The 23,661-nt window shown below is 29.7% G+C and overlaps 1 protein-coding gene across 1 annotated transcript in view; it reads right to left on the bottom strand.

Moving 5' to 3' along the window:
• LOC113509840 (calsenilin) overlaps window positions 1-23,661 on the bottom strand; it is a 162,130-nt gene that overhangs the window by 79,870 nt on the left and 58,599 nt on the right. Inside the window, exon 5 of the mRNA XM_052899418.1 lies at window positions 7,335-7,355. Within this exon, the coding sequence (XP_052755378.1) occupies window positions 7,335-7,355 (21 nt within the window). The remainder of the gene's footprint in view (window positions 1-7,334; window positions 7,356-23,661) is intronic.

Raw genomic sequence — 23,661 nt, 5'->3', positions numbered from 1 at the left:
AGTGTTAAATTTTATAAGAATTTTATCAAAGACAAGGCAATTGCAAAGGCATAGAACAAATCACATTTTCTTTTCGCATGGTTGTCGTAAAAGGCGACTAAGGGAATTTAAAGGTCGAGGAACGGGCAGCAACGTGTTTCTTAAAACATCGCCAAAGTTTAACTGTGGTTACCAATCCGTCTGTCAAACATGGCAGCTATTGGCAAAATTCCCTTATGGGGGCAGCCTATGGTTAACAGTGGACAGTTAACGCCTATTATAATAGTAAAAAATAATTATTATCGCATGATTAGTTTGCAAGAAAGCTTTTTAAATAATAAAAACTCGGAAGTACTAAAAATTGTTAAACAGTTTTTGAAAGTTGCCAAATAATATAGACGTCCGCAAACTTTGGTATTAATGTTCATAATTCATTTACAAACAATTGCATTATTCGTAGAATGGAAATAATTAAAGAGACGTCATCTTTCACGTCATATAAAATGTACTGGGTATACATAATATTCTCGCAATGGCATTATCAGTGACAAAAGAAAAGCCAAATGTGTATGAAAGAGACGTTTACAAAGCCAGAGTGTGGCAATCGGAAACGGAAAGCGGCGGCTGGGCGAATATGAAATATTGCGCGCTTCGTATCCTCCATAAAGGTTGGCTGAATGTGCCTCAGTGATAATTATATCTATGTTTTGTTTTCGGATGAAAATAGTACTACATAGTAACGTCGCCTGCGCTATGGTATTAATACCCTGGTCAGTTATTATAAGATAAGGATGAAGTGAAGTCAAGTTGGCTAATCATTATTATACCGGGAGTTAATTACGACGGTTTCCCGCGAGGGGGTGGGGAGGACGGGACTGCGTGGAGGTAGATTTCACAGAGTAAATCACTAGCAATAAGGCCGTTAGACTAGTCTTTATTATTAATAGTTCTTTCCTTCTCTAGGAATCTATATTTTGTTAGAAAATGATTAGCATGCGACTCGTTTTATTATAATACATATTAACAAAGTTTTCCGGATTTGAGATTAAAAGAGGCCAAAAAGTTTTGGATATTCTGGACAATTGTATGTAATTTTAGTTAATTTTTGAATAATAATAAAATAAAATATGAATTAATAAACAATTTATACACATTTATAATAAATTTCTTTTAGTAATAAATCTATTAAAATAAATTGGTTATGTCTATAATATGTACTTGAATTTTATTCGTTACAGCGTTTATTACAGCATTAAGATATTAATCCAAATAAACTATCATATTATATATGTATATGACAGTGTAAAGAGTAAACCAATATTTGCAATAAACTAAACTAAATAATTGTAATAAAAATGAATCTTCATTCATTTGCCATACACAACATCTGGTTAGTGAAAATACAGCATAAAGTGAGATATTTATCTTACAATATATTCATTGCTGCGGATGCTTAGTTCTCTGCCAAATAAATAATTTAAGCACAAACGATGCGAAATAAAGAGTGGCTACTAACTAACCTCCACCTATATAGTTCACGCTCCATTTTCACTGAGCGAGCATGAGACCATTCTTTACTCAGCACTATTAAACGTTGGCTGCCGTTCCAAAACCATTCAACTATTGAATCGTGAAAGCTGAACAGGATTTTAATATAAGAAGTATAGCTTTACAAATACGATAAAGGCGAAAGCGACTCTTTTATTCTGGTAGTTCGATTCTTTAGTGCATTGGGAGACTATGAATTTTTAACGATCAAATCATTTTAATATTACAATCATTGATCGTTGAAATTGTCATGTCAAAATCAAATGAATGTTATATTTGTTTTTCACATATATTATATCTTGGTAATAATTTATTTTTGTATTTAAACCTTTATAGTTTAGTATTTATATTTTTATAGTGTTCGCTTTATTGTGTGTTTTCTATGTTGTTGGTCCGAATGCGCTCTAATGTGACTAGTAAAATCAAGTTTGTTTTTGAACAATCAGTCTTACTGAGTACAGTACAATTGGTTAGATATATTGTTTGTATAATGCATGTATTTTGTACTACAAATGTAAAAATATTTGGATGTTTATAACTTAATCACATTTAATCAGCAAATTGTATTTTAATAAAATATGACACAGAAAAAGCACATCCTACATTAATGCTTAAGACATTTTTTATCATTATACATTTGGGCAAATGCTCGAAATATAGCTAGTACTTTATAATTAAAAAACAAGTTGTGGTCTCGCTAGACGCAGGGTTCTAGTTTGTTTCTTGTTTTTTAATTAATTCGAAGTAATTCTATATACCGCGTCAGGCGAGTGCTGTTAAGAGTTTGTTAAAAGCATGTAAACATGTTCTAACTTTATATAGTTTTAGCTAAATTCTCAACAGAATAGTTGTCGACATGCGGTCTCTAACTTTATCTCATTTATCTTACGAACTCTCTCTGAGCATAATTGTTGACTAATGATCTGCATCCAAAGTTATCTTCTAGTTTCTTTTATTCAATACTTTGAATGTATTAATCTTATTCAACTTCGCCTACAGATTCAAATAATGGAAATGAAAATGGTCCAATCACTGTCAAGGTTAGTTGACTTTTCAGAATGAAGTTTATATTTCCATTAAGGTACGCCCCACAAAGCCGAAGCGGAATCCGGGACGAATTAGACTTTCTAATTTTTAATACATGACTAATAAAAAAAAAAATTATAGATAATATATTTCTTTGTAAAATTGAAAAAGATTTTGCTATAAAAAATAGTGCCTTCATCCATGACAAAATTAATATTGTTTAGAAATGTTACATAAAAGAACAACTATTAAAAAAAAAAAAACGCGCGCAAACACACAAACACATAGATGAATCAAGAGATGCTTTGTGGTTTGCTACATTTAAAATATTTAAATTTATTGTCAATCAATTATCATCAATTTACTATTGTATTACTACTACGCAGTACTGAATTCTAACGATTGCGAAAAGAATCATTAGAATTAATAGATAATTGTTAACGTGAACGCGTAACCCACACAATACATATGAAACAATATGTATAAATTGGAAGTCGTGTAAAAAGTAAATATTGCATTATTGTCTGTGTATTTACAATAATTTTTATCATATTTGCATTTTTAAATTGATTAATTATTACCTATAAAATAGTTGCAAAAGAAATACTTTATATGCTAATAATTTCGAACGCAATTTGATACTTATTCTGCTCAACTAAAAGACCGAAAGTCATTTAACAGAGGATGAATGCGAAAGGAATTCCATTGTTCTGATAAAGTACTTAGTTACCGAAGCATTAGACGTAAGACGTACATTAGTTCGTTCCTTAGTTGAAGATATTCGATCCCTAGCTTTTTGTCTATCCCCGATATTAATACTGAAGATTTTATTCCGCTACATTTATTGTTCACATTTCTGTGCTTTATGGTCCTAATAACTCTTCTTTTTTAATACAAATATGTATTTTAATATACATTATTTTTTTCTTTTTTTAATAATCCTTCTTAAAATATATTTTTTTTAAATATATATAAATATACACAGTGACGCCCATGGTATATTTATGTGTTGTTATTTTTGAAGATTAATGTAAGATATCAGGTATCAAGACACAGTGATGTAAGCACAGCTGCTGCAAAGTGATAGACGGGTCGAGTTACCTAAGCAGATGACATTTACACAGTCTCCTTCTGGTAAGTGTGAAGTTAGTTAATCTTTTCCGTTTACACCGTAAGAGATCTGACGTGAAGTATTTTTTACACAGCGTATTGTTAAAAAAGATAACAAAACATGTTCATCACTATTATAACATGTTTGCGAAAATACAATGAAAATAGGCTGGTTTATGTATAAACCTATATAAGGGAAAGTTAATTTAATTGGATCATTGGACCCACCAGTAAAATTTAAAGTGATGGCGTCATCAAAGAAGGAATTCTGTAAGATTCTCTCACAATCTAATTCAATAAGCTGAATTCAGTTTAATTTGTCTGAGACGGGGAATTTTGTGTAATAATTGATGAACTTATTTATGCGTTCATTATTTAAAAATTCTCCATTTGTGTTTTATTTTAGAAAAGTTCAATAATTCAATGTTAGTATTGATATCTATATTCCTTAGAGAGCTGCATTAAAGTACTAAATAAAGAAGTTTATCTTTGTTTAACGTGATAATAAAGTGAAACTCATTAACTAAATTAAATGCTGCAGTGCACCTAGAAACTTAGTGACTTTTTTTAGTGACATGTTAACAAGTCCATAGTCTACCTGATGGAAAGTGGTAAACGTTGCATATACTAGGTATGTGTGAAACCAGCACCGCTCGGATATCTATATATTCATAAAAAAAGGTCGTTTCAATATCACCTATACCCGTCGGATATGTATATTAATTTCGATCGGGTGTTATGTTTCGATATATAATATATTACAATTTATAGATATAGACAATGCATAGTTATATATTATCCACCCCTAGCCTTAGACTTGAACAACACCTTGGATATCACAGAATATACTGACGATGATACCCTAATAAGTTGCGATCCCAGAGGATTAAGAAGTTATCGCTCACCTTTTTATATTTGCTTTCCACCGTTTTATTTCTTTATTGCGTGCACAATAAAGTGCAAATAAATAAATAAATAGATATCGATTAGTATTGATAATATCAAAATGGGTGAAGGTCATCAATGTCTAGCGGAACTCAATATACTTATAGGTGTCGGAGTGGTACCGATATTGCCCAAGCCTACTGTTTTAAAGATAAAAACTGGAGCTAAATAGAAATGCCTAAACAGACGACTTTTGTATAGACGCCCATTAATATTTATTTAGCAGTTTTACATGAATTTGAAATTTTCAAAAAATAAAATCAGTCACTTATAGAAAGCTACAGCTAGCACCATAAGATATTTCCAAATAAATTAGAGATCTCTACGAAAATTACAATATAGTAATTCATGGTATCAAAAATTTGCCTAAAAAGCTAATACAAAATATTAATATACCTTTAAATCTATCTACCCGTGTGAAGCCGGGAGGATCGCTAGTTCTTTAATAAAGGATTTTTTAAGATGATGAGTCCTACGAGAATGGGTTTGCGTAGATAATGCTATGGAAAATATTTAATTTTAAAGGAATGAATACCATAAACGCTTTTTATTCCGACTTAATATATGTAGGTGGATCAAGAATATTTTGTCAGTGTGGGATAAATTTCCAATTAATGTTGAAATGATATAACATGATTTATCGTGTATAGCTACATCTTAATTTTATTCTATTTGTCTAACTATATAATTTTGTTGTATAATTACACTCGCAATGTATTTGTTACCTCTTTTCTCTTTTACATAAAATAGTATATACTGTTACGTGTACGTATAATTAAAAATAATTTTTCACTTACCTTATCTGTTCGAATCAGTCCCGTTGAAAACTCGATAAAATCTTATATTGTGAACTAACAATGCAACTAACAATACAAAACAAACCTACTGAATTGACTTCTAAAATAATTTTGTGTAAATTTACTAATGAAATATTTGTAAGTATTAGTGTAAAACTACGATAAACATACCTCATGCTATAGTGTGTTTTAAAATTATAATGCTCCAGATATTACTTATATAATGTAATTATTTATATTGGTAGCAACTACAAGCGATACATTAAATAAAAATTAAAAAAAATAAATAATTATACATAAAACTATAATAGCAACTATATTTTATATTATATATATAAATGACAATAAAGAATAAACAATAATAAGGTTTGCAATAAGCGAAACTTCTTTGTTTGCTTTTAGAAAGACGACTGTGAATGTAATAGATTAGTTCCATTAGAGGAATATTAGTATTGATGCAGTTGTGTCTGTCTAAGTACACTGAACTGCTTTTAAGCTGAAAGTGATACTTGGCGCGCGGTATAGACGTGACCTCTATATTATTAGGTCGACTGTACATTATTTTCACCCGAAGCCAAGATGTTAATACTGTTGCCGAAAATAATGTAAATAGAATCTTGATAATAACACAAATAAAGATTTTTTTTGTGCTTGAAATATGGTTATACAGGGAAAATAACGATTGAAGAGGTACCGAGACAAATGTTTAATGGGATTATAGAAAAGGAGAAGGAATATGTTGTTATATAATATTAGAACTAGGGAACTTGATAAAAATATATGGAAGGAAAATAATATAGGTCAAAGGTTGGCTAACGAAGACCACTAAAAGAGGTAAGGAACCAAGTAGAAGCAGTTAACTGTCATGATTAAGATTTAAGCGTAGAAAAGGGAAGAAAAAAGAGACAATATAGAGAGAAATCTCACAAATAATTTGCTTACATGTTACACTTAATTGGGGATGAGGAGATTCAACTTTTTCTATAAAAGGCAATAAATTGTTATTGTCAAGTATTGAACTATCTTTTTATGTAAGTGTATAGAAAATAAATTTACAATATTAAAAAAAATCAAAATAAAACAAAGATTTCAAGTTGATCTTGTACAACAAATATCTGGAGCGAAAACCTTAATATAATAACTAAAAATCTCGATACACCTAGTTGCAAATTTATCAATCTATCAGTAATTATTTACCATAATGTAGTGTTATTAGTAGTACAGTGTTAAGAATAGTATAAGCTTTATAATCTTATTATTGTATAAGATAACCAAACGAAGGCTCTCAGGTCTTTTTTACTTTCATACATACAGAATTACTGCATATTCATCATCATGCCAGCCGCGTTTGTACTCTTTATTGCATTTGTAAATTATATAGTTAATGCATTTATAAATTTTGTAAGCAAATGTTGACTCATCTCTGTCAGAGATATATATTATTTAAAAACAATTAGACTTTCATACTGAGAAAATTCGCAATTAATGAGATCCTTTTAAGGGGATATTTTACAATTAAATCTAGATGTTTTTCCTAATAAAATATGGGTCGATATTTTGGTTCCATAATTTTAATTTTGTTTACATTTTATGACTCAGCCAAGTTTGTTTTTATCGTATATCAATATACAAGTATAGTTGAATTTGGTAATCATTATAATTAGTCGTGAAATTGTATCGTTTTCTAACTTTTGATAAATTGATATTGCAACTAAGAGTATTAGAGAAATGCTACAATGTATGTATTCTAAAATTAGTTTGGATATTAATATTATAACTATATATATTTGAAGTAGGGTGGGTAACTACATTTGAAGTAGGTGGGGGTGGTCGAATCTAAATGATGAGTTGCTGTTTTGATTAGTATGATTTCTATCGGAGTTTGAAACTCTACAAAGTAAGTACATGCTTAGTTGAATTTGAGCTTACTTTCGGACTGCTCTGTGAGACCTGGGAAATATAGCAACTTGTTAGTATGTAGGGTAAGTACAAAGTGAGCGTTGAATTTAGGTATTCAACTAATGTTTCAAAGTTATTCAACTGCAATAGTAATGTTATATGATGTAAATTTACATATATAAAAGCATAGTAAATATATAATTTAATAAATTATTTTAAAGGTCAATGTTATAATTGTCGTAATATTAAATAAGAAGGACTCAGTGAATGGTAAAAAGTTGAACGATAAAGCGATATTTTTACTAATATACTTATAATAATATAACATATAAAAGTTTCATATTAATCATATATATGATATGTATCACATGTAGTATGTTTTATTTGCTTTCCTTTGAAATTATATTATATACATATTTATTTATAGGTTAAAATCCCGCTAAAGAATTTTGCAGGTTTTTTTGTAACTTAGAATGGTAAACAAGTAGACAGCCCACCTGATGGAAAGAAGTAACTGTCGCCTATAGACATATGACATATGATATTTTAATGAAACTTGGTTTAAACGAAAGATGAGCGAAAATATAATAAAATTGTTTGTTCTTAGTTGGCAATCTAGGACTGAGACTTTTTGAGAAGATTTCTTAGTAATATTAATGTTTTCAAATTAATATATTTCTAAAACATCATTATTACTAATATATTCAATGTAATTTATGTACAATAAAGGTTTTACAATACAATTCAAGTATTAAGATATAGTAATATTAGAATGAAATAATATAACTATATTAGATATCCTAAAATTTATTGAATACATCAGTCAAGACTAAGATGTCAGATTTAGGCGAGCTATAATCTCCAGCAGAATCCTGAAATATTACACAGCCAACAATGAGATAGGAAATATTGATAAATGCGCTATCAATCATAGAAGTCTGGTAACGTTATGCTTGCAACAGAACAATAATAGAAGGATACACATTTTTAGATGTCCTTTATACTATGGTATACAATTTTAATGCACTGCCTCATAATTCGATAGTCATGTAAAAACATTTTTTCAACTATTTTCGTTGCAATATGCGGAGGCTAGTAAAACTATTATAAATTTCAAATGAATAATATAAATAGTTACTGAGATATAATGTTGTAATAGATGGATAGATGGACGAACGGGTGGACGAACAAAGTTTTATGGTTTTTTTGTATCTTTTTGGTACAGAACCCTAAAAATAAGATTGATTAGGTTCAAAGCATTTAAGTTTATCATAACATCCAGCCATCTGCTCAAAAATTACTTTTCTAAATGAAATTTTATTAATACGAATTGTTGTGGCGTCTACTTATAAAAAAGATAATATAGTAAAGTAAGTATAATTTAACCTACATAAATTTTGTCAGAATTTAAAGTACAAAGGCAGCGGTGTCTGTTTCTAAATCAATAGCTCCTCTGTTCATTGAGTCCATTAATCATCTATTTGTAAGCAATGACCGATGTAGATCGCTTTACGCCGAGTGGGTGTAAAGCGATCAACATCAACCCTCGACTTTTTTCGTTTTTCAGGCTAATCAACAGCTGTCCGTACCAATAAGCCAAAATTTAAACATATATTGTTTGTTTTTCATGACTTAGGTTATAAATATATTTTGTGTACAAAACAAAAGAAGATTGTGTGTAGGTGTACGCTTGACAAATCTTACGTTCATAATATTGTTATTGTTGTGCGAGTTTTCAAATATTACTTCGTTATAAATGCACACTCGCATGATTATGAAGCCATTATTTTATTAATTTTTGTAAGGGGATATTTTTTTAACATTTAATTATGGTTAAACCATAGGTAATTCACCAATTGCAAATTGATACAGAATTATAAATAAAAAAATTGATTTTCATATTTTAATAATATTTTTAGATTATTTTTATGGTTTTTAAATGTATTATTTGCTAAAATATGTAGCCATTGTTGTTAAAACTGTCATCATTACACATCATACATGTATTAGTTTACTATCATTTATGGACAAAGCTAGATGCTAACATGGCATTTGATATGATTTTCGCATTACATGGTTAATGTTTTTTTTTTAAAGACGAGAATATACCGTTATCATGTAGTGATTATCAGTGCAATAGTCATGATGGGATTCAATCCAATCTCTTAAAAAACTTTAATCACTACGTGTATTTTATCCATTGTATCCTATACCTACCCTAATGGGAGACATGTATATAATATTTTATCCAGTGATCAGTGTAGACAGTATGTAGGTGTCTTAATTCGAATATATTGTTTGGTTTTGAACTTGTGATTGATATATTCTGTGAAAAGACCACCAATACTTTGTAATCGACATTCGCGTGGGTTGATCTATGTCGCTATTTGTCATATCCCGAATACAAAGCGTCGCAGATATTTTGCACAAATACTGTTATTTTGTTGACAGTGTTCATTGTTATAAATAAATGATGTTCAATATAGATGATTTAAAAGATACCGTACTCTTTAACCAGAACACCGAAAGAGAATAATTTATGGTGACGTCATACAACGCAGTGATGAAATGTCATCGTGAATATGGCGTTTGTAAGTTCGTCCGTTCTATCTTTAGGAAATAAGGTGACGGCCCTTTTTCACAAGTATCATAATCTATGTTACTCCTATTCGTTGTCACTCCTGAATATTAAGATGGTTCAGAAATTTCACAGAAGATTCCATATCCTGTAATTTCACAGTTGTCCTTCAGTTTCAAACTGTATTTATATACAATTGACCTAATGACACCATTTTGGTTGAAATAAGAGATGAATTTGATAGATTGATTCAGGAAAACATTTGTGATGATTAAAGAGAATAATTATAGAGAATAACTATAGTAAATAGAATAATACATCATTGGATGGATATTGAACAATCATCTACAATTATTACATATGAAATATATATATACATATATAGAGTCGGCAATGCGCGTGTCAGATAAAAAACTGTTAATATTATATATAATATGTTATGAAAGGTAATAGGTTTTCATAGTAATTTTAGTACGTAATCCTAACTTTATATGTATATGATATATTCTTTAGCAATAAAGGTTATAAGCCTCTTAGTAATAAATAGAAATGAAGCACAAGTACTCACAGTTTATTTATTTTAGATATCGCACTATTAAACCATATATGTATTTACTTATTTTACTTAGTGTATATATATATATATATAAGGAAATAATATAAAATAAATACCCAACTTCTGTTAATCCATTGACACTTATTTAACAATAGCTTCTTTACGACTTCCATCAACAATAATTGTGATATATTTTATATTATGACCACGTGGTTTACTATACTTGTTCACTCTTGATACGTCAGGGAGCTCCGTTCTGTTCAACGGTTGGACAAGAAGTGTCTCCCCACCCAAATAACAATCTTTTATATTTACAGGACCGAATTCGAGTAAACAAGTCAGCGAGACCACGTGTTCTTAAAATTTCATTACTTTTTATTTAGGTATCATGATAATAAATATTTATAAAATCAATTAAAATATAAATCAATATTTTATACATACTACAAGAATAATTTATTACAAAATTTGGTATAATAACAATTTTAACATTTTATTATGTTTAAACTACTACAGTTTCATTTTTATTAATAAATGTAGGTACACATTTTAACACAAGATGTTTAAGAATAATTTTCTTATATAATATAAATATCTAACACGCGCGTAACATCACTGGTATTGCAGACAATTATAGGCTACGGTAACCGCTTACTGTCAGGTGGGCCGTATGTTTGTTTGCCGCCTCAAAAAATAACATACTTTTATAAACGATATATACCTAAATATCTAATAAAAATATATTTATTCAAGTAATTTTTTTTATAAACATTTTATTAGTTACATTACGATTTAATGCTATTCGAAATGCAAATTCAAGTGGGGAAAAAAAAAAACGAAAAAGTAGATACAATTAGTACAAATAGAATAGTTTTATAATCAATTGTATATTCCTAAATAAATTTGCCCCTACAAACAGGAACCATTTACGTTCACTAAACATAACTTCTTAAAAGGTTAGATGTAATAACAGGTTATAATAAAAAAAAAATATAGAATGTGTACTCCGAGAGCTGGACAAGGCTTTTACGTTTATTCACAAAAGCTGTCTAATAAATAAACTACCTGGGCATCAGTATATCAAAAGTCAGGTCCCAAGGAAGCACCTTTTGTTGGCCATCGTGACTTATCACATTCTGCTTTCACTCTAAACCCATTTTCGTTATCATGAACAAGATTTACGAGCACCGTAACTGCAAATAGTGAATGTTTGGCAGAATATTTATGAATCGGCGAAATTATACACGAGACCCAATTGAATGGAGTACTATTTGATCTCATTGTGTTTTTATTTAATAATAATAAATTCAGAAATTGGTGTTTTGATTTTCTTTATCAATACTACATATTACAATTTATTGTTTATAAGAGACGAAAATTATGTCACTATTTAGGAAAAATACAATAATTTAATTATTAAGGTCACAATGTGAGCGCGGTGTAATTTGGTTAAGATAATAAAATAAATAAATTAAAAAACTAATAAAATAATAATAATAAAATATAAATAATTAAATTAGTTTAGTTTATCTTTAGTTATAATCTTATTTATATAATAAAAGTGTAAAGACGATGTCTGTACACGGGAAATATTTAAGAAAAAGTATATTAGTGATCTTAATTAGAGTAATAGAATGGAAAACAATGATTCTTAGAAATTTTGTATGTTTATCTGAATATTCCGGTATAACGCAAGTACATCATCAAAAGGAATGCTATTTTCACAGTTATATTCTTGAAGGTCTAACTTAAAATCTGGTTATATATGTTTTATCTTCATTTGCCAAGAAGAAGAAAACCAATTATAAACCATAATTGGTTTTCTTACTTCTGAAATCCACGCATACACGAAGTAAAGAGCAAAAAGGTAGTAATTCAATAAAATATATTAACCTTAATTAACAATTCAGGAAGTACATTCATGAGATCTTAAAATGTATAAGAATATTACTAATATAAATGTTAACGGTCTGGAATAACTTATTTTGCATAAACCGAGTTTAACAACCGTAAAGTTCATACACTGTTTTACATAAATATCCACAGTTTATAATACTAATAAAAGGGAATATTAATGTTTCGGTATCCATTTCTTTGTTCTAGTTTTTATAAACGGTATATGAAAAATGTATATTATTTTATAATTAGTATATGTATTATTTAGTAAATAAAAGGAATATCCTTACGATTGTATTTCCAGGCGAGTTAATTAGAGGCTTATAGCATTTTATACCTATTTTCTCTTATACCTTAAGAATTACCTTCACAATAGAATGCCATTGTGGTGAAGGCAATTATAGTGTTTTATTATAAATATATGCGAATAAAATTATAAAGATATATCATGTTTGTGTGGATATATGAACGTTTTTTACTCTTTCACGTAAAAACTCTTAAATTTATTTGAAACAAATTTGATATACAGATTGATTATATTTTACAGCTAGTCTAGGAATATATATTTAATTAGCTGTAGGTATCCTGTGACGTCGCCAACATAAATAAGTAATGATATAGAGTATAGTAGACCATTTCATTCACATCTAATTAGAAGTTGCGCGAAAGAGTAATGTCCTTTTATCCATCTTTCTACCCTTACAAAATTTCGTATTTATAATATTAAAATAGGATTTGTAAGAAACACTAAAATGTTGTCTAACTAAAATTCGTTCAGTAGTTTCAGAATTAATTTATTTTTACTTATATTTATTTTTTTGAGGGAAAATGAAAGGTAACCTCGCCAGATGTAACGGTATACGTTGGCGAGGGAACAGTAAGAGAAGTTAGGTGAAGATGAATGCAGATCAATTAGCACATGAGTAATTTCACAGAAATTAACCATGATAGTTTACAGGGGGAACCGCGTGGAGGTTGATCTGAGGCAGTATATTGCTAGCAATGGAGCTATTAGACTCTGTTACTAACTATCCCTTTCCCCTCAGTGACGCGCTTAAGTTACAGTTTAATTAATCGGTATTATTATTTTCATATATTTTCACATCTGACTGTTTGTATCTATACATATATCAATTCATTCATATAAGTTTAAAGGTGGTCTGAATATAGTTTTCCTATTCCAGGTCTTGAAGTTTCGATAAATTATGTGAAAACAACGAAAGTCAACATTAAAGAGCTGAAATTTTCCACTTTGTTACCACTAGGGTCAGATAAGTTACGCGCGGTGAAGCAGTTTGTATAGTGTGCGATTTATGAACCATTTTATTACTTGCCTAGAACTTTCCTAAAGGGCTTTAAATGTAGCCTTGGAATTGAAATAAAGGGTTAATGTATTGAACATTTCTGGAACATTTCTAGATACTTTTATTGAATTTTGTGTTTTAAGTTGATAGTACTAAGGACTATGTATGAGACACGATATTCAGGCTTCGTTTAATAATGGGATGAAAATGAAGTTATCATTTATGAGCTTATACTCGTATATTATTGTATGCATGGTAGTTCCACGAGTTCATTATGTTGTAATGAATTCGTGGAATTATTAATATTTTAAAGTTCTCTGATGGTTAAAGAGATTAAAACTTGTTGCACTAAATGTATGTTATTATTGTATATTATTTACGGGCGTTAAAGTTGGGCGCCATCCTAAGTTAATTGTGTGTAAAGGACATTACGGGTACCTGATGGGTATTTTCCATAATAGACATTCTGTGAAAGTTATTTTTTACCGACTGCAAAAAGAAGAATGTTTTCTATTTTAAAAGAGTTAAATAAAACATTATTCGCCAAAATAACGACTTTGATAGAAAACACCGCCAACAATTCCAGAAAAAATCTCGGTTTCTGCATCTGGCAGTTTGTCACTGACGCCTTTTATTTTTAGTACGTATTATGAAGCTATTTTTTCTACTCTTCTTCCCCTCTATCCTTTTAAGGGAGTGTTGTACCAGTATCATATTTCTTCCATAGACAAATGTTTTGTTTTACTGAAGTTATGACAATTATATTATGACATATATTCTGTGAACTGTTGTCATAAAAAGGACATTCCATTTTACTTAATTATGCCCGAATTATAAATAATAATGAGACATGCTGTAGCGAATGACGACTGATGTACACAGAGCGGTAAAACAGTATATTATGTACGAGAACCGCACACGCAAGGTTGTAAATTTTACACTAACAACACTTTTACAATCGAGTTTATAGCGCAATCATATTGTATAATAGAACGTAAAAACAACACAAAGTTTACTCCTTCATGGGAAAACAACAAGATGTTTGCTTTGACAATATTTATTTTGAAAATAGTTTTTTATTCCTTGGTTTTGTGTACATACAGACCAATCAATTTAAAAATAAAACTATAGAACCAATTTTTATAAAAATTTCTAAGAGACCAATTTATTAATATATTATTTTAGATAGAAGAACAATTTTCCATATTTGTTTATAACCGACGGAGTTATAAGGTAACAAATATAAGAAAATACAATGAAAAGGAGATCCTTCTTTTTTTTTTAAGTCTGTTGAAAACAAACATGGTTTTTCTAGTCATATTAAATTGAAAAATATATTAATATAATGTTAGTCTATTTATGTACCATATTTCATTGAAATCCCTTCAGCTGGTTAAACATGATTGAGTAACAAACATCTGAATATTCTTATAAACATTTATAATGTTAGCAGAATTTAAAAATCAATTTAAACCATCGAGTTAACAAACTCGTGTTTGTATAATTTAAAAAATATTGTTCCTTTTTTTGTGTTTTCAAGAGGACTATATTTTTATTCAGTTTGCGACGAAGACTGCCCAGAAACTTCATCAGAGGGCTACTCTCGATACGTAGTAGTAATAGGATTTATTTCATCATTATTATTATTTCAAACATTCAATGTCCATTACTATTTCTATATTTCCACATTATAATCATCGTTAATTCAAAATAATAAATCCGCGTTTACAGATGTTTCTCGTTTTCTCTTTTACGTAAAATGCAGGCCAATCTACGTAAAACAAAATTAGGATTGAAGGTGGGGAGATTATCTAATTTCGGATTTATTCAATGTTGAAAACTTAAACCTGTTTGTTCTTCGAAGTAAAATTGAATGATTATTTTCGTGGTACGGATCAACTTATTAATTAACTAATTAATAAGTTGTAAATAGTATTAACATTCCTGTATAAAATAGTTAACAGTCTGTTTATATATGGTGATCATCATACGTATTATTACGCACAACGGCCCAAATGGGAGGCTAAGTGCGGAAAACAGAGTCTTTCTTACATTACATTACGTATTATTAGACTATGTCTCCACTAATGTTTCACGGATTGATATAGGTCTCCTAAGATGACAAATAGACAGACAGAAAGGGATATATTGAGTCATCGAGTGTGAATTCGTAAGAATAGTAATACGGTCCGCCTTAAATGGATGTACGTCGACCAAATAGGTGACATACTGAAAAATGGCCAACTTAAAAGTACTCTTAACCGGCGAATTTCAATGAATAGATTGACGAATGAGGAAGGAATGAAAAAGGTTTTTTAGATTCTGAGTATGTGGTTTTACATTGTTTTATATATATGTATATATAAACAGAGTGAAAATAAGATCGTTGAAAGGAATTTCCTTTGATACCTTTTCTTTTCTATAATTTCTTTAAGCATAGCGAGAAAGTTCACTCAGCTACGGAGTATAATACTGCCAGTTGAGGGAAGAATTTTCTTTTTTGACTTGCTCTTGTTTTTGTGAGCGTTAAAGGTTCTATGGAAACATGGAGTTATCATAAAATAAATACTTATAACAAGTAGGTACATTTTACTCTAGGAAACGAAGGATTTCAATTGTGAACATACACTGATGAACAAAATCATGTTTTATAGATACTTTAAATTGAAAATATTTTAATTTATGACCCGAAATTTTGTGTTTATGAGTAGATGCTTCGCGACAAGTGGTTTTTTTATTTTGCAGAGAAACGAGAGCTTTAATCCCAAGATTGAAGGTCTGACTTGACAGTCAACTAAATAATATTGGATAGATACGATATATTGATTACAAAAATCATTTTTAAATTGGCTTTAAAGTCCACGGCGTAATTGCGCAATATAATCATCATTAATATATTAGTCTTTAACTGTTCATTGCTGAACATACCAGTAGTTGCCACGCTTGTCAGGTGGATTGGCAACAGCAGTTAGGTTTTACAGATGTTTTAAAAGGGACGCTGCTGTCCATCTTTCGCCTTCTCTTAGTTGCCTCTTACGACATTCACGGGTAAAGAAGGGGTGGTTTATTCTATGCCGGGAACACAAGACATGGAATAAAATAACAAAAAATAGACGAATTAAAAATTTACTATTGGAAGTCGTTTAAAAATAAATTAGCGTGATACTGTAACATTAGTAAAACAATGCACTGTTCACGCGATGCAGTTAAGCTGTATTCCACTTGTAGGTATTAACAGTGAAGGGGATTGTTTTATCGGTGCTTGTATCCACAACTCTTTAAAATTGAAACAGGAACAAATTGGGGCCGATCCAGAATTTCAAAAAAGAAAAGCGTAAGTATGTATAGGTTGTATGGAGTGACATTGCAGAATTGGATCCATTGCATTTTTTTTATTCGAATTGTTTCATATTTTTCGTTGTCACTAAAAGAGTGTGAAAAATGCTAACATTGTTAATAGTATAAACCAATTTTGTATATCGGTCCAAAACTGAAACAATTTACATAGTTGAATAAACAAGCGTACAACGCGGTTTCAGAGATGCTTTCTCCCACGAACACTCAGGTTATGGAATGAGCTCCCTGCCGAGGTTTTCCCGAGAGACTACAGCATGGGGTTCTTCAAAAGGGGGTAAAGAGGTTTCTTCAGGGTCGGCAACGCGCGCGTAATACCTCTGGTATTGCAGGCGTTCATAGGCTACGGTAACCGCTTACCATCAGGTGGGCCGTATGCTTGTTTGCCACCTCAGTGGTATAAAAAAAAAAAAAAAAAAAAACAGACGATTTTTTTATTACTAGTTTTTGTCCACGATTTAGTTCGTGTGAATGAGATATGTTAATTGACCGGAATAAGTAGTAACCTATATCGTTTTCTATCTTACTACGTAAGTACTATATTTCTACGAACTCGATGGAACCCAAATTTTATACTGATCGATTAAGTTGTTAATCGATTAAGGTGATGCCTTAACATCAAATGTAGCCAAATAAACAGAAAAAAAAAAACTCATTTTCGCCATAATATTAGTAAGGATTACTGTATAGTTTATTGATTGATAGTAAAAGAAATATCTTTACATCGCAAAATGGCGGATCTATAAATATGTTTTTTGTATATTTACGAGATTTTTTTTGCTCTCGTTGTGTTACTTTAAATTCCAGAAATAAATGTAATATAATAAAGCTTTGTAACAGAACGAAGAAAATCACGAATTTAGAAGAGCTTATATAAAAGCCTACTTAACTAAAGTTTGTTCTGATTTTTTATTTTGAACCATATCACGGAATTCAGGGTAGCAATATTATTTGTAAAGACATTTGTACCTTTCTTATTGGATTTCGATGAATAGAGTTTGTAGTGTTGCGCTTCGGTGGGTTTCTCGATTGGGTAGCTGTAAATGTGATGTCAATTTTATAACAAGAATGTGTGCGTATCGTAGGTATTTTATTATTATACTCACATATATAAATCATCCAATTGTAAATTCCTACTGAGTTACATTTAAATTACCTAATTGTAAACTTTTACTGAGTTACATTTAAATTACCTAATTGTAAACTTTTACTGAGTTACATATAAATTACCTAATTGTGATCTCTTACCGAGTTTACAATTAGGTTATTTAAATGTGAAAAACCAAAAAAGTATTTCATTATTAGTTTTTATCCATGACTTCATCTTTCATAGCAGTGTATACCATATTTTGTGACACTTGTCAATAAATATAATATTTTAATCCACAAAGCAAGAGCCTCTGAAGTGCCAAGAGATGACTAACTCGTTTTCACATAATTTCAAATTTCGAATACACAATATATTAGCTAATAATAACTAGTATATGAATATCTTAGATTATATAGATAGAATATCTCCATAGAAATGCTTTGAGAAAAACAATTACATTAACCATTACATTACATTAACCATTACATACAATTTTGTGTGATAAATAGTTATGAGTAATTCCTTTATAACTTCTATATTTACTTAATTTTTCTTAATTCCTGCATCTTTTTGATGTACAAACACTCATTTTATTTATTACATAATACGTCAAGATACATTTTATGCATAAGTATATTTATTAGATAGTATAAAAAAACGAGTTAGTTAATTTGACAATTAGCTGACAAAATGTTGACCCATTTTTGAGGCTCAATGTTCTATCTATATACAATAATTTAAGATAAATGTATACTCCCGTATGGGGAAGGCTTATGTTCATTAGTGGACAGTTAACGGCTGCAATGAATATACTAGTATTTACATGCGACTTCGCCCACCTGACAGGAATATGTTCACTGATCAACTTTTCAAATTATTTTACAAAATAAGTAAGGTTTAATTTAACAGTTTTAAAGACACAGATAGCGGGAAAGAAAATATTTTCTATTATTCTACGTTATTCATTTTTTAAACTACTTCAAAATATATTACATTTTAATTATTAATAATTTATTTATCTAATGATTCTATTTAAAACAATAATTATCTTGTAGAAATTTCTAGTGGCAATTCAGTTGATACGTACTTAAGTTATTAATCTTACACATAATTATTTTGCTTAATAAACGAATTTAGTCAAATTTATTCAACGAGTTTAAGAGTATTATCAAGAAATTATCACTTGATCGTGTACTCGAGTAAAAAGCGGTTCGAGTCGCATCACTAGGAAGGGACCAATGCGCGCATTCGAGAATTTTCCATTCGCGGCAAAATGAAGGGTGCTCGACGAAACTGATGACGTGTAAAAATCCGATAGAGCCGTCGTAGGTTCATTTAAATGTCGTCGGGATGAGAACCTTTTTATTCGCTGTGTTGATAATCACAATATATTGGTATTCAAATCACAAACGTGTGATTTATGATTTTAATAAAGTAAAAAAATTAATATGAGTAAGAGACTAAAACAAAACTACTGGTTGTTAGTATTTCGTTATGTTATTTAAAGATAAATATCTCACTAAAGCTAATAATCTATTTATTAAAAACATTATGTATATATAGTCTGAAATAATTTAATATCGCTGAAATGATTCATAAATATACTTGTTTTATTTTTTATTATTATTATCATATATTACTTTTACTATTACTAAATTATTGTAATTTTTCTTTTCAATATTTGCACGCTTGACCTAAGTAGAAGTATTTTTAATTTACAAGAAGTAAGGTACTTTTAATTTATAAGTTCTAATGATTTAAACCTAAAATTATAATTATAAAAATATTATTATTTTAATTGAGTGTTCTTGGATCTTATTATTATTATTTATATGATGTATATATTATTATATTTTAAACAACTTCAAAAATTAGGACGTGTGTTATCAATTTTGAACAAATTTTGACAATTCTTTTTACGAATTTTTTGATGATTAAATATGTAGGTATTGACGCCGTCAATTCATAATTAATCTACCCTACTCTTTTATTATATACGCCCCGCTCTCATTTTATTTCGCTGTATGCACTAGTGTTACCAAAACTGCCTATGACGCAACATCGCCGGTCGGTTGGGTCGTATTCCCGCTGATATCCGCCCACGCTGGGTGGATATTAGCGGGATCGCCTTTTCTACTATCTATCCACGCTGGATAGACTGTGATACAGTTAACATCCGCTGATACAGTCCACATCCGCTGATCTCAAGACGGAGACGACCTTTGGCCGAAAAGAAGCGCTGCAAGGCCCTGGACGCAAGGATTGCCGCCAGCAGAGACACAGAGGTACCTATTGGTGGATGCAGCTTACTAAGTCACAGCTAAAAGTCAGCTCTCGTCTCTTTTAACATACGTCTTTGATATTCGGAATCAGCTTGCAGTAACATTAGGAACATAATATTGGTTCCCTGCGCGTACAGTAGGTTTTTAACATGCATTTATTTATACATACGATTCAGCGTTCTAAATTCAAATATTTTCGATATAATATGTATGAGAAACATCTCATCAATAATACGTTTTTTTATGAATCAAAATATGTATATTTATTAATTAAAATTTCTGTATATATCCGTTTATCTTGAATACCAACTATCAGCACTTAAATAAAGATATAAATGGGAATAGATCTGTTTTTAATCTGCCTGATTTTTAAAAACAAGCTGATAAATCATCGTACTTTTGTTATATTTGGCTACATGTTGACGATTGGCCGGTATTTTAAATTTAATCCATATTAGAGTTCGTCGTTTAAATAAATCTATAAATTTTTAATATACTTGTGTTTAAAATTTTAAATCTATATCGGTCATATGGGAAAAAGATGTATGTAAGTTTAAAGTTTTTTTTAACATATAAAATTAAGGATTATATTTAATTTCCATATTGTAGACCTATATGGGGATAGATACGAGTCCAGCATGGGACGTCAATTGTAATAAACGAACGATATTGATAGTGAATTAAAAAAAATTAAAGCTTAGATTATTTCTCAAACCACGAACAATCAATAATAATAATAATAAAAAAAATTATGGTAACTGGGCCAGTTTAAGCGTCGGAACGTTCAAATGCGATAACGTTATAAAAGTTCATTTCATCACTCTATCAACTCTAGTCAACTTTGATCTCATTAATATAATCCATCATAAAAATGAAAAGTTATTCTTCCTAAAAGATGAAAAAAGTTTTGAGATTATACGTAAATAGAGCGAAAACTGTGTATCTATTACCCAAACCTTCTTTTTATAAAAGATGACTTGCTTTTTATATTTTTTTTTATGGTAAACGGTTTCTATAACCTATGGAGGCTTGCAACACTAGAGGTGTTACGTAAATGTTGCCGACCCTGAAGACCTTAATACACCCTTTTTAAAGAATCCCATACTGTAGTCTTTAGGGAAAATTTCGGCAGGGAGCTCATTCCACAGATATGTTTTATATAGTTTTTATATGCAATACACTTTTTTTATTATATTATTTGTATTTACATAAAATTTATACATGTATAAGTATAATGTATGTATTGATAGTTTAAACTAGATGGTTCTGTGTGGTTTTATCGAGAAAGAAGCACAGCTTTTTAAATAATACTTTTCTCAAATTTGTAATAAAAGATTGTGTTCCACAAAAAACCGACTTCAATTATAACAAAATCAGTTATTTTAATTTAAAAATTAAACTACTGAACCGATTTTGATAAAATTTCTATAGGACTAATCTGGAATTACATCCTTTTAATTCAAAAAATAATTTTCCAAACGGTTATGGAATGACGAACGACTTATGAGGTAATAAACTTAAAAAAATACAACCGAATTGAGAACCTCGGTTGCAAAGCAAAAACATTTTTGCGCACAACTTGTTTACAAGGCATATTTGGAGAAAATGAGAGCCATGTGTGTTAGCAAATGAATTTTGACAACATTGGTTCTCCTACAAAGTAGACAACGCAATCACTGAGAACAACTGTGTTTGGTTTTAGCATTTTTGTTCTAAAGTACCTAATACCCAACGAAATGTTCGAGTCACATGCATACTCGTACACTTACATTGTAATCCTTATATTAGGTGCAGAAACGTAAACTGAGTAAAAATTAGGTGCCACATGGTAAGATAATAAAAATTTAACAAAAGAATACTCGGTGGTGGAAACACAGGTATATTAAATATTTTATTGAAGTAGGTACTGTTTTGCGGAAGTCAATATCACTGGTTAATATCACCGCTACCATTATACTTTGCGTACGACTACCAACATTTGGTGATTGACTACTATTATAATTAGTAGAAGTTTTATGACCTTCCAATATGGAAGATCATAGAACTTTCATATTGGAATTATATTCAATAATCTCTGACCTTCATTCAGTTCATTTCTAAGCAGGGTATCTTGAGGCAAATTAATAGATCGAGCAGTGACTTCTACTAATAATAATTGTAGTTAATCATCAAATGTTGGTAGTCGCACGGTTACTAATGGTAGCGGAATTAAATAAAATAATTGTAATTAATATGTGCATTAGATGTTCATAAAATTCCGAAACAGAATTAGTCTAAATTTTATTAAATTAAATATGATTGAATAAAATAAATTTATTGTATTTTGCTTACGAGTGTAATATTGACGATTAATTGTACTTAGTATGGTTTATTATGAATAAATTTAGTCCTTAAAATTCTAGATATTTATGAAGTAAATTCGCAATTTATATTAAAACGAGTACAGTATATACCAATGATTATGTTTTATTATTTTAATAATAGCAAAATTTACTTTTGTTTATATTTTTAGTTCTTCTGTTTTTAGTTTCGTCATTATCTGGTCTGAAAACTGAGAAATCAATATAATCCAACGTAATTCTGTCATGGCGTGCCAATACTGTGGTAGTAGATAATACATTTTGTAAAAATGGAGGAAGTTAAGCTTTGTACGCGTGTACTTTTTTTGTACGATTTTTCAAATATTTTTTTCTATACAAAGCTTGTCTTGACAAAAACAACAAAAAAAGAATTAGCCAAATAGGCGTAGCTATTCTAAAATGAATCGCTTATATACGAGTACATTCGGCCTTGATTTTTATTTATATAGATGAAAGAAAGTAGTATAGGTACATAGTGTAGCGTAATTCCCATGTGGCTTCCTAAAAACAGTCTTTATTATCGTCAATGCTCCCTTGTAAGTCTTCGACTCTTGTTCACTGTTCACTGCAATAAATATTCCTTTAGGGCTTGCGTATATGTATAATGTCGTTAATCAAAATTAGCGAGATACATGAAAATAGGCTTACGTCATGCTGCATATATTTTCATTGCGCAGCAGTTGAGACTAACAAATCTTGGCTGTAATATGGAGGCTTGTTTTTCTTATTGACGACCTCGGTAGTGTATCGGTTATCGTTGTATGTTCGCAGATTCGATCCCCGCACAATATCCAGAGATATTTGTATTCACGACTGTGTCTGTTTGCACTGCTGTTGGTATAGATATGGATGTTTTTTATGTATATCATGTATTTACATAAAAAGTATTAAATAAGGACATCTCTGAGTTCGAAACTAGATATGTATTCGTCTTAAA

The sequence above is a fragment of the Galleria mellonella genome, unplaced genomic scaffold (assembly GCF_026898425.1).
Source record: "Galleria mellonella isolate WM207_F2 unplaced genomic scaffold, CSIRO_AGI_GalMel_v1 utg57, whole genome shotgun sequence".
NCBI lineage: Eukaryota > Metazoa > Arthropoda > Insecta > Lepidoptera > Pyralidae > Galleria > Galleria mellonella.
The sequence above is the reverse complement of the archived record's forward strand: the minus strand, read 5'-3'. Positions and strand labels throughout refer to the sequence as shown.